This window comes from Ruditapes philippinarum, unplaced genomic scaffold (assembly GCF_026571515.1).
Source record: "Ruditapes philippinarum isolate M1 unplaced genomic scaffold, ASM2657151v2 ctg808_1_1_1_1, whole genome shotgun sequence".
Taxonomy (NCBI): domain Eukaryota; kingdom Metazoa; phylum Mollusca; class Bivalvia; order Venerida; family Veneridae; genus Ruditapes; species Ruditapes philippinarum.
The window spans coordinates 97765-109541 of record NW_026867265.1 but is presented as its reverse complement, the minus strand read 5'-3'; the positions used below and the strand labels follow the sequence as shown (position 1 = coordinate 109541).

The window sequence follows — 11777 nt, the reverse complement described above, 5'->3', positions numbered from 1 at the left end:
TCGTTACAACTTGTAAATCAAAATTACAAATAAAAAGTTCAAAGGTTTGAAGTTTTAGTGTCAGTACAGTATGTTTTATCCAATTCATCCAATAAACTTTATAATATCTTTTTTCAATTTATTCTGGACATAAACACTTCTAAAACATCGGTTTTAATAATTTATAATACATTGAAAATAAATACAATAACTGTACTTTTTACGCAATATTGAAGCAATCAATGCAATTCAAATAAATAACGTTCATATCACTATGCTTTGATTGTTTAACAAAGACTCAAAATTGTACTTTTTCGTTTGCTATGTTTACAATCAATCAAAGCTTTTTAAAGCTTCAAAGTACTTCATTTGTTTTGATCAATATAATAGCAAGTGAATGTAAAGAACAAACCATACTTTGCAAATAAACTCTCTTATAATCTGTATAACCAATCATAATATGTATCGACTAGCTGTCAATTTTGAGCCCAGCAATTGATTCACTTTAATATTTTATTGTAGCATGAATAGAGAGACATTGTGCCGCGGGAAACTCTACTAGGAATTTGTCGTCTGATTTTCCTGAGAGTAGCAGACGAGAGTGGCATGCGACCGAAACATTGAATCAACAGCCAATGGCTTTCAGTAGAATTACGAAGTCGTATTGTGTGAAGGTGTCGACATTTTCCCAATATTCATATAAATTGGAACGTTACTGACAATTTGGTAATCAGATAATTGTTTGATTGAAATAATTTTGGAACAGAACATAAATTCAGGGATATTTAACAGTTAAAAACAAAATGGCGGCTTCGGGTCGGGCCGTAAGGTCTAATTCTAAATCAACAGGGATGAATGTAGATGTTGAAGTTTGGCAACCTAGAGAAAAAGTATGTATAAACTTAGCATTATAGCTTGCTTTCTTCTACTGTAAAAAGTTTTGGTCAATATTTGCTTTTGTCGTGTTTGAATAATTCATGAATTGTTGACTCACGTATTTTGTCTTAAAATAAATGTTATTCTGTCAGACAGCTTAATATCAGTAAATTTCAATGTTGCATCTTTGATTACTTTTTAAAACTGTCTTGACAATGTGGTAGTGGTTTAAGAGAGTTGAAATTAGTTTTATTTTTTAATGCATAATAATCTCTTCAATTGAAAAACATCTTTATATTATAAAGTTTGCTTAAGCCATTATTCTTAACTATAAATAATATAAAGATGCTTAATGAAAGTAAAATTGTTTTATATTAACAATTCCATTTCTCTTTTTGAAGATAGCATAAGTTTTACTCGGGAAGGTTCTTTGCTTTATGTACATTTAGAATTGTAATAAATGTATTTTGGATGAATTAAAGTTGTAAGAAAGCTAGAAAGGCATCACACATTTAATTATTTGCGGAAAGAAAAGAAGAATTTTGTAAAAAGACTAGCGTATTTGATTTCCCTGCTATATCAATAGTACATACAGACAAATATTCTATATGTGTTGATAGGTAGATAGGGAAAATTACTGATAATGTGTACCAATATTTCCAGTGTCTTTTTATTTATATCTTAACACATTATATACAATTTAAGTAGACTTTATTTTCTGATGAGTTTATAATATCATAATATCAGTAAATGAGTTTACTTGTTGGTGTACAGTGCCACGTACACCACTCATACAATTACCTTCACTATATGTCTAAGTGTTTTGATATTGCAAGAAAATTTACTAAACATAGGAAACTATCTTGTAATTGCTTCTTTTTTCGCTAATTTTTTTTATGACAATGAAAATGATTTTAGTAACAAAGCTTTGTAAGTCGAAAAGATTTACAGATCAATAACATGGAGGAAATTGCACTTGAGGTTGAATTAAAATGGTTAATATGGTGTATATTTGAGACTCGTATAACATTACATTAATGCTTGAATCAATTTAACCATCATATAAAATATAATGAAGTGTATTTAGCCATTTACGATCGAGAATGTTATATTTTAATGTTGTAAATATGGCCACTAAAATGTACATACAAGTAAAAACGATACGTCTTTTAAATGATATCATTTATCACCTCGAAGACGCCGGAATACTATAAGTATTTGAGATCCAGACGAGATCATTCTTGTCTCCAATCTTCCTTCTACTAATATTCAAACAAGTATGAACTAAATCGATAAAACGTTAAATTATCACAGTACTTAAAACGCATTAAAATGAACGATATTTCTGATGAAAAATGTACGATATTTCTGAAAAAGTACAATTATAATTATTATGACTGATAGAGATGTACGACATTTCTGATAAAATGTACAATATTTCTGAAAAGAATGTACGAATTTTAATAAAGTATTTATGTTATCTATGATAAAAATGTACGACAATTTTGATAAAAAAATGAACGACAATACTGATACAAATGTCTGATATTTCTGATAAAAATGTACAACATTTCTGTACTAAATGTACGACATTTCTGATAAAAATGTACTAAAAGTACGATTTTTCTGATGAAAATGTACTACATTTCAAAAAAATAAAATAATGAACGATATTTCTGATAAAGATGTAAACATGTCTGATAAATGTACGACATTTCTGAAAAAATATATATGATATTTCTGATAAAAATATCAACATTTCTGATAAAAAAATGTATGTTATTTTTGATAAAAATAACGATATCTCTGATAAAAAATGTACGACATCTCTGATAAAATGTACGATATTTCTGATATAAATATGATATTTCTGATAAATATGTACGGTATGTCTGATATAAAAGTACGATATTTCTTATAAAAAATAATTCTTTAAGGGATCTGATATTCATATGATAATATATGCCTGCTGGACTGCACGATCGTCAGCGCGCTCGATAGTAAAACAAAATTCCTGATAATGTAGAAGTTAAAAACGGCCACAATATAATTCTGTCCAATTCATGTTAGAGTTATGGCCTTGGTCAGTGTTCCCCTATTATGTTTCCAAATAAGTATGTGAAGTTTCAAACCATTCCCTTCAGTTCTTTTTGAGATATGAACTTGCACGCTAAAACTTGACAACAGTGTGACGCCCGACGTCCTCGTGAGTACAATAGCTTTCCATACTATTAAAAAAGTTGTGTATTATTTGCTAACATTTTAATGTAAACACGATAATGAGTGGCGATCGTATACTGCAGTATCACTGGTAAAGGGCAATAGTTAAAAGTCTTAATGATAATTTATAGAAAACCATACAAAATAGTTTTTATACAATACTTTATAAAACATAGGAAACACACACTACATTTTATTGCGCAACAGGGAAATTATTGTTTCTGCCGGGACATTTTAAATTAGACAGAATGAAACCCAATCGTATCGACAATAACGGCTCGGTGGATAATTAATGATACTGAAATTAATTGAACATTGTCGAGTATATATCACAACATAAATAGTACTATTTTAACAAAAGAAATTCATGTATAAACATATTGATTTTGTCAGTCTCCCTTTAACAGTGTTATAACATATATCGTATTATTTTTGCACTTGGTATTCACATAACACAAGCATACTTGTTATTGTAAATTCGGGATCAGAATACAGATCAACTTCATCAGGGAAGTCCACTGTGAGCAATAACCTCAAACAATAGCTTTTTCAAATCTTACAAAAGTATGACATCGCAATAAATTTAAGCCGCGTCACGACAAAACCAACATAGTGCGTTTGCGACCAGCATGGATCCAGACCAGCCTGCGCATAAATATTAATTTATGGTCATGTTGAATTCTCTATTTATGGGTTATTCGGAAATATGTTGTTTATAATCATCTTTTAACAACGTTTAAACTTTGTGAACATTTTGAGCACAAACTTGTGTACAAAAATTGATAAAATTGAGTCTCTTGGTGAGTATTATGTTAACAGTAATGTTGTATGTAAGAAAATCCAATCGAAAATAATACATAATATATGAAAACAGCAAGATACTACTTAATTTCAATATTTAATTATCTAGGTACAATGAAACAATAATTAGATAAATTTACAATGAGGAAATAAGAAACAATAACTTGACCGACATACTAGATAATTTCCTTATCCTTGTATCGTATGGGACATTCTATTACGGCTGCATGATTGTTTACATATCTGATACTTCACTGTTTAAATATTGTGTTTCATACGGAAACCTTCCATTAATTGCTATAAAATTTGATAGAACCATAACAAATATGTGATTTATTCGTAAGCATATTCCTTTAATGATAAATAATTGATTTCCAATATGAAATTACAAACATTTTATATTTATTTATAGTGACTGATTAATGCCGCATGAAACTCATGAATAATTTTCAAATTGAATATTCAATGAAATATTCATTCATCAAAGTACATGTAAATGCATTGTGCTAAGACAATTGTATAATGTTTAAAACGAATACACTGTATCGTATTCTACTGTATTGTATAAAGAGTTAGTCTATAAGGATGTTGGAAACATTTATGAACAGAACAGAAAAAGAATAGAAAAGAAATTTTATTACGATTTGTACAAAGTACATCATCTACAATACATTATATTAACATATCTGCATGAAAATAAACAAGCAATACATGAATATCACATTTTACGTATACAATAATATCATGACAATAAAAACGTATTGTTACGAAAAAAGATGTGCAAAATAAAGTGTATAACAAACGTTTGTTTACATGACCATTGTTATCGAATTACGACATGACAAGTGATATGTTTACAACCTGGCAAAAACGCTATCAAAGCTAATAACTATATTAGGTATTTTGACGCACCTTTTCTTATATGGATATCAAATATAAATCATTGTAAGGGTAATATTGGTGATATTATTGCACATATAGAGGTCATTGAAATGTAACACTACTGTAGAAGCTCACGCTGTTGATATTTTTGTTACCAATAATGAACATTTTCTTATTTCTCTACTATACAAATAATACTAAAGTACGTTTTAATATAAAATATCAGAGTAGTTCTAAACACATATAACCTGACTTTTGAAGATATTTGAACTTAAAAACGTGCAAAGATAAACATCGAATATATGTATGTCAATGATGTAAGTTAGCTTTGTGTTAATGGATAAATAAAGATTTAATCAGAATTAAATTATGACCATTTTAATAATACAAAGATTGAAGCTTAATTAAGCGCTGAAAAAAACCTTCACTCATAAATGCTCAACAACACTCACATACAGACCATCACATAGAATCGATAGACGTATATGCCAATGTAATTTACTAAAACCTTTTTTGTGAGACCTTGTACTGATTAAATATATATCAACGAACCACGAGTCTATCAATCATTATTCTTACTGGAATACACATTAACCATACTCACTCAATGGTACAAATTGAAAAGTATCGATTTCTGAGATTCGTCACATCAAAGACTTAGAAAATCATATTATTGTGATTCCGCCTGGAATTTCCTTTGTCAGGACGACACTGTATCTCAAATGTCCTCTATATTAGGATATAATATTCCAAAGGCAACAACAACTTGTAGGTCTTCTATATACCGGGAACATAATATTGGATTTAAAATAACAGCCAGTAGTTTCCAAACATGTGAATAATATAAGCAATTCATTTTAGTTGGTTGTTTGTTAATATTTTTTCGAGTGAAAATAAAATACGTTACGTAATCTATTGCTTTCCCAAAGGACTTGAATATCATTTTAAAATGAAAATATATTACAGCAGTTTGTCTTCAGTAGTTACTTATCAATATACACTATAACGAGATAACAAAAATACTAAGCTGTATTCGCTTTATCTTGTCAGTCTATCAAGACATTACACCCACTCACAACGTATGTTTTATTAGCCGATAAAGGGTAGGAAACTCTAGAACTATATTAAGGGGAAAAACAACAGTTAATTAGAAAGAAAGAAATAAGTAATCAATATGACTTAACGCTATTTTACTGGGTATTTGGTGCTTGTGTGTTGTTTTTAGAGTCATCAACTGGATAGAAATATTTATGAATTAGCTGACCCTTAACAAAAGTAAACTAATATTTTATTGTATATATGACAGCGCTTGTTGACCATTCGAATTCATTCTGCCCTGTTGTTCCTAAAATGCTGAATAGTTAACTTAAAGTTAATATGAATCTCAAAAGAATGATATGCAATGTCTGCAAGGAATAAAACAATGGTACCAATCATGACAGCATTAACTACGCCTTATAATTGACAACTGGAGATATTGATTTAAGCCTGTTTTAAATGAGGTATTGATTCTTTTACATTTGTCCATGATAAATGATAAGTAAGCAGCAAATAGATGAAATTTGTTAAGACCCTCTTCACGTAAAAATAATATATTATGTGTATGCTAGACGGATTATTAGTAATGATTCCGATATTAGGCATAATTATCCTTGTCTTTACATTGCTATGGATAACATATACATCTACTTTGTTACTGCTTTCATATATATAAACGATATTAATTGGTATTATGCGTACTTTGGACATTGAAGGTTATATTTATAAATGCAAAACAAACTTAGTTGAATAAGACAAGAAAACAGTCTCGAGGAAATACACTTGAACGCCCATGTAAGAATCATCCGCCACAAATTCACAGTCCCTAAAAAACTTCGTCTAGAAATGGAGTCCTTAATCACTAAAAGGCCTTTTAACTTAACACAGGTTTGTCTTAAAAACAGAGCGTAACTTTCACAGAACAAAACCCACCGTAATATCACAAAGCAACGACGCCCGAAGGGGGCCCTTACTGTTAGAGACAGAAAAACGAGCAGATGAGGAATCAAAGAAAAGTTATTATCGCAAAAAGGGACATAAAAAGTTGGTAAAAAGGGATGAAATGTGTAGGGGAAAGAAAGGAAAGCGGGGGGAGGGGCAGCAATGGCATGTAAGGGTGACATAAGCTTACTAAATGTTACTATGACGTTAATTTCATCATCTTTATTTTCAATTTGGAATATAACGATGAAGACAAAAACCCAGTCAAGATAAACGATTGTCCAACATGATCAGGTCAAGGCAAGCGGAGTAATGGAATGTCACGAAAGTATCGTGTTAAAGTTTCAATGAACAATTTTACAGATGTAACTGACACTGAATTACACCATTTTCATATATTAAAATCTGTTTAAGCCATAGACAGGGGCATGAAAGGTTCAATTTACCACTGCCGTAAATGAATAGGCTTAATCAAATCGAGTCTGCAACATTCTCAGGTGTATTTTTCGTGTTGCGAGACATTTAATGTATTCATCAATTTAAAATCTTTTGAATAGTGGATGATAAAAATAAATATTAGTAAAAACAAAAATCCTTGTATTTGCTAATGGTTTAATGGAACGAAGTTTGAAAATGTATTTTGGAAATAGTCGCTGTCATCAACAAATATTTGCACCTTGCTATTTATGTTTTAAGAGTGCAATTTTTACTACAGCACATAAATATAAAGTAGACCAGCAAAATTGAAGCATTATTTCCTCTCTTAAAGAAAATTAAGCATTTGAATTGACCATACGATTAACAGATTGATCTTTTTAAGCAATAAAAACACATCAGTATTACACTATAAATATGAAATATCGGGGTTTGGAAAGGTTTTTAGTATTGCATATGTTCAGTTATAATTCTACAAATATATTTTTTAAAAACCGTTTATGAATGGAAAACATTTGTAAATATATCTTCTTTACTCCCTTTCCTTTTTTTCAGATAAAAAAAAAACATTGTTTCCTTTTTTAAAAACACTTTACTTAATAAATTAAGTATTTTTCACCTCACTGATATCTAAAACTATAAATGCTGATATGTTAGAATTGTTAGTGATGAAAACATTATTTAATTAAGATCTTTACAATATATGTTTGTTGTACATTTGTTTAATAGTATCATTTACATATCAAAAACTGTCATACAAATGTATTTTGGATAAATTTGTCGTCCTAAATGTACTTAAACATTTTGTAGCCTTTGGACACTGTATTTATTAGACAATAATGCGTATGATGTTATTTAAAGTAAACTATAAATAGTGGAAAGCAATAACTCATACCAGTACAATAAAATTCTGATAGCTATATTTTAAGGTCAATGAACGCTTTTAGTCGGTCAACGAGTTACAAAATGTTCCACCAGCATTCATTTAACTAACAATATCGACTGGTTTTGTCTGAGAGCAGGTGATCATTACTGATTGCTATTCTATTATCTTGAATGAATCTATTGTATTAACTTGTTTGAAAAGCATGAATAAATTCAACTCCCTTAAGCATTATTGTTTATATGCGTATATTTGTACTTTTACTTTTCTTTCTTGTATGCTGCTATAACAATGACCAATTTAATAGAATCAATAATCAATCGCACTAGATATTAACTTCTTTACGCATTACAATTCAATGTTGCACGCACCTGTAATAGTATAATACTTGTAATTTATCAATTGCTGAGAACATCTATGAAACCGTTAACCGTCGTTAACATGAACCTACCAGAATGAGATTAAAATGCGAGGTCATTGTCATAAAAATATATCCGAAGACATACAAGGAAGAGTAAATGATTTTTCATTAAAAACAACAACAACGGACCAACAACCAAACACGCAACAACAAGTCTCTAAGAAACACCTAAAACGACAAAATTGAAAATGTTGTTGAATAATTGTTCAATAATATGGTCAAGAATGCAAAAAGTAAGATTTATGTAAAAATCATTGCTGCTCAAAAAACATAATAGAATAAAATTCAATTTTAAATGAGTAAATGGTTACGAGACAGTTTTAGTTTAGGGAAAAGACAAATAGATTTTTTTTAATTTAGGGCTTTTCATTGGCGAAAAAATAGGGCAAAGACTAAATGATGATATGGTGATAAAGTAATATTCCTTTTAATCTAATTCTTGTTTGTTCAATGAATGTTTGTTACCAATGACATTTATATCATTCGGAGGCTGTCACTGTGTATGGTTGTATAATAAGTGCCAACACTGACATTTCCAAAATACAATCGATAAAACCCCCGAGTATAGTGAGTCAGTCATTTACCAAAATGTTCTGATAAATTGTACGGCTATTTCTACACATCAGCAAAACTTAACATCCAGTCTGAGAATCGGCAACATAACATTAAGGAAATATTTGAGTTTGCACCTGTAAGTGTAAAGAAATATATATTCAAATTTAAACTTACTGACAATTAAGTGTGTAACAGAAAATTGCAAATGCAGAAAAAGTCACGACTTTGCTGGAATTCGAAATGGCGGTTAAGAGGTAATTATTGAAGTAATAACTAGTTTAAGTACCAAAGTATTGATTTCCTGACGCAGTCGTCGGAGGTTGGACTTGCAGTTATTAAGGGTAGCATTTACCTAATCGTAACGCATGCCCTCTACCCCGCTCTCTTCTGAAAGTCATCATTTATGACTTGTTTTCAAGTCAGAAACAGTTTCGGTTTTAAACCAAACACTATATCGGTTTTTGAATTTGAAACGAATTTAGTTTTATTTTTAGAAATTTCAGAAGCCATGTATTCAAGACGAACCACTGTTTGTAATATTTGTAATAGCTTTTGCTCGTTACAGTTTGATATAAATACATAAGAGAAAAAAATCCAACCTTGACTGGGATTCGAAGATGCGACCTCGAGCTAACTAAGAAATTATTAAACAACAACTTTAAACCACTGCTAGAAATGTTGTACGTATAATGACTGATGTGCACTCAGTCGAATATCAAGACAGGGTGTGTAGTGTAAAATATATGTAACGGCTCGAAATCCATTGATACGGCAGATCATATATTTCAATTGAAACCAACGTACATGATCAATAAAAAATTAAGATGCAATTTGTACAGAAACATCCAGTGACAGATTTCATGACGTCAATTAAAATAGATAAAAGAGTATCTAATTTAAATAACTTTGAACTAGATTATATTTTTCCCTGATATAACGCAACTATATTTCCAATCAAAACTACATACCATTATTAAAACATGTAATTTAGCAAACACCTGTTTATTTCTAGAAAAAAGGTCGATCATGTTAAACGTCAATGTTCTAATCAGATTTTTATTAAGACGTCAATAAATATAGATGACAAACAGAAGTAAAAGCTCACGCCACAAATTCGTAGTGACACGGATATTAGAAGTCCCTAAAGTACATGTACTGTAACTGCACGATTCGATAAGATATAAGCAACATTTTCGGCAGCAGACGTTATAAAACTATCAGTCACAAACAGATGTAATTCAACAAGTAAAGAAATAACAGTACAAAACACATTTACATGACAGTTTGAGTGCTCTAAAATCAATAATATCTTAAGCGCTACGCATAAAACAGGATTACAAAGTTGGCCATCAGGCATTTACTGTCAACTGTTATAAAATATAACTTTTATGCATTTCTCTCTGATGCACATAAAATTTTCATATAAGAAGGCCTAACTTGTATTTAATACCCATTTAATGTGATACACGAACAATTTTCATAAACTGTTATATTGCAGACCAATCCACCAAGTGAACTTCTAATATTTATGTATATATATACGTTAAACATTTATGTAACATACATTATTCCTATGTCAGATACTAACCTGTTAAATATAAATACGAAACATTTGGAAGAAAAAAACAAACGTTTTACATATTATCAATTACTTGCGCATACTGTGACATTGATGTACTAAGAGTTTTTGTAATGCTATGATGACTGTTCATTAGAAGATAATAAAGGCGCGTGATAAATTCAAATAGTTTATATATTAAAAGTGTTCTCAGAAATGGTTATTTCCTTATCGGCTTATCATTTTACCTTGACTGTTTTCCTTATGACACCATCATGCCTGCGAATGTTAATGTCAGTTTTATATCAAGTTGTGTATCGCAATAAGTGTTCAATGAGTATCTAACACTTACCGTTCCTTTTTTTCAAATCAAGCTACATAGTTCTCACCTTGTTGTTTTTGCAATTACTAACATTTATTTTAAAATCTTTATTATGTCACAATTTTTAACAGAGGTCTGTGAAAATTCTTGCATGAAAACACTAACATTGTACTAACATTCTCGTACTAGTTACACTTAATGATATTTATCATTCCGCTCAATAAAATAATTTAGAAAAATGATACTTTACGGGGACCATTTCTTTTATATATTTAACCGTCGATTTTCGTTTGCATATCTATCTAATAATCCATATCTATTGACTTTAAAGGAACATAAATAATCGGACAGACTATTCTCGTGAGCCTCTTTATAGTACATGATCATTTTCCTCTGGGTGGCAGACCGATTGTAATTTGTGATACGGAAACAGATGGATGTATCATATATTCATATTATCACTATGTTTTAAGATAAAACCTTACTGTAACAATAATAGGCATTGACATTACTGTTGTGCTTATTTGTATAGTCGTTGTGTCCATGCTGGCACATTCACCATCTGTTTGCTTGCTGGACCAGAAAAATAAGAAACCAGAAAAACCAAGGCACGGTACAGTGATTATACCGTTGACATTGACTTGCAATTCAGCCAAACTAAAATAGGATGTTAGCATCTTGGTCTTAAACAACAGACACGTTTTACATTCCAGCAAGCGAAACGTGATGAAGGTGGCAACATGCCTAATGACTGAACCAGTACGAAATATATAGCAGTGTCAGTAACTACATTGTTACAGTAACCATTTATCTAAATAGCATCCCATGTAAAACATTGGATCAAGCAATAGTCTGCTTACATAGT

At 30.2% G+C, this 11777-nt stretch overlaps 1 protein-coding gene across 1 annotated transcript in view; it reads left to right on the top strand.

Annotated features, from left to right (window-relative positions):
* The first annotated feature begins 518 nt into the window (after positions 1-518).
* The window catches only part of LOC132735451 (GTP-binding protein Di-Ras2-like), a 104501-nt gene continuing 93242 nt past the window's right edge, over positions 519-11777 (top strand). Inside the window, exon 1 of the mRNA XM_060722395.1 lies at positions 519-869. Within this exon, the coding sequence (XP_060578378.1) occupies positions 783-869 (87 nt within the window). The 5' untranslated portion in view covers positions 519-782. The remainder of the gene's footprint in view (positions 870-11777) is intronic.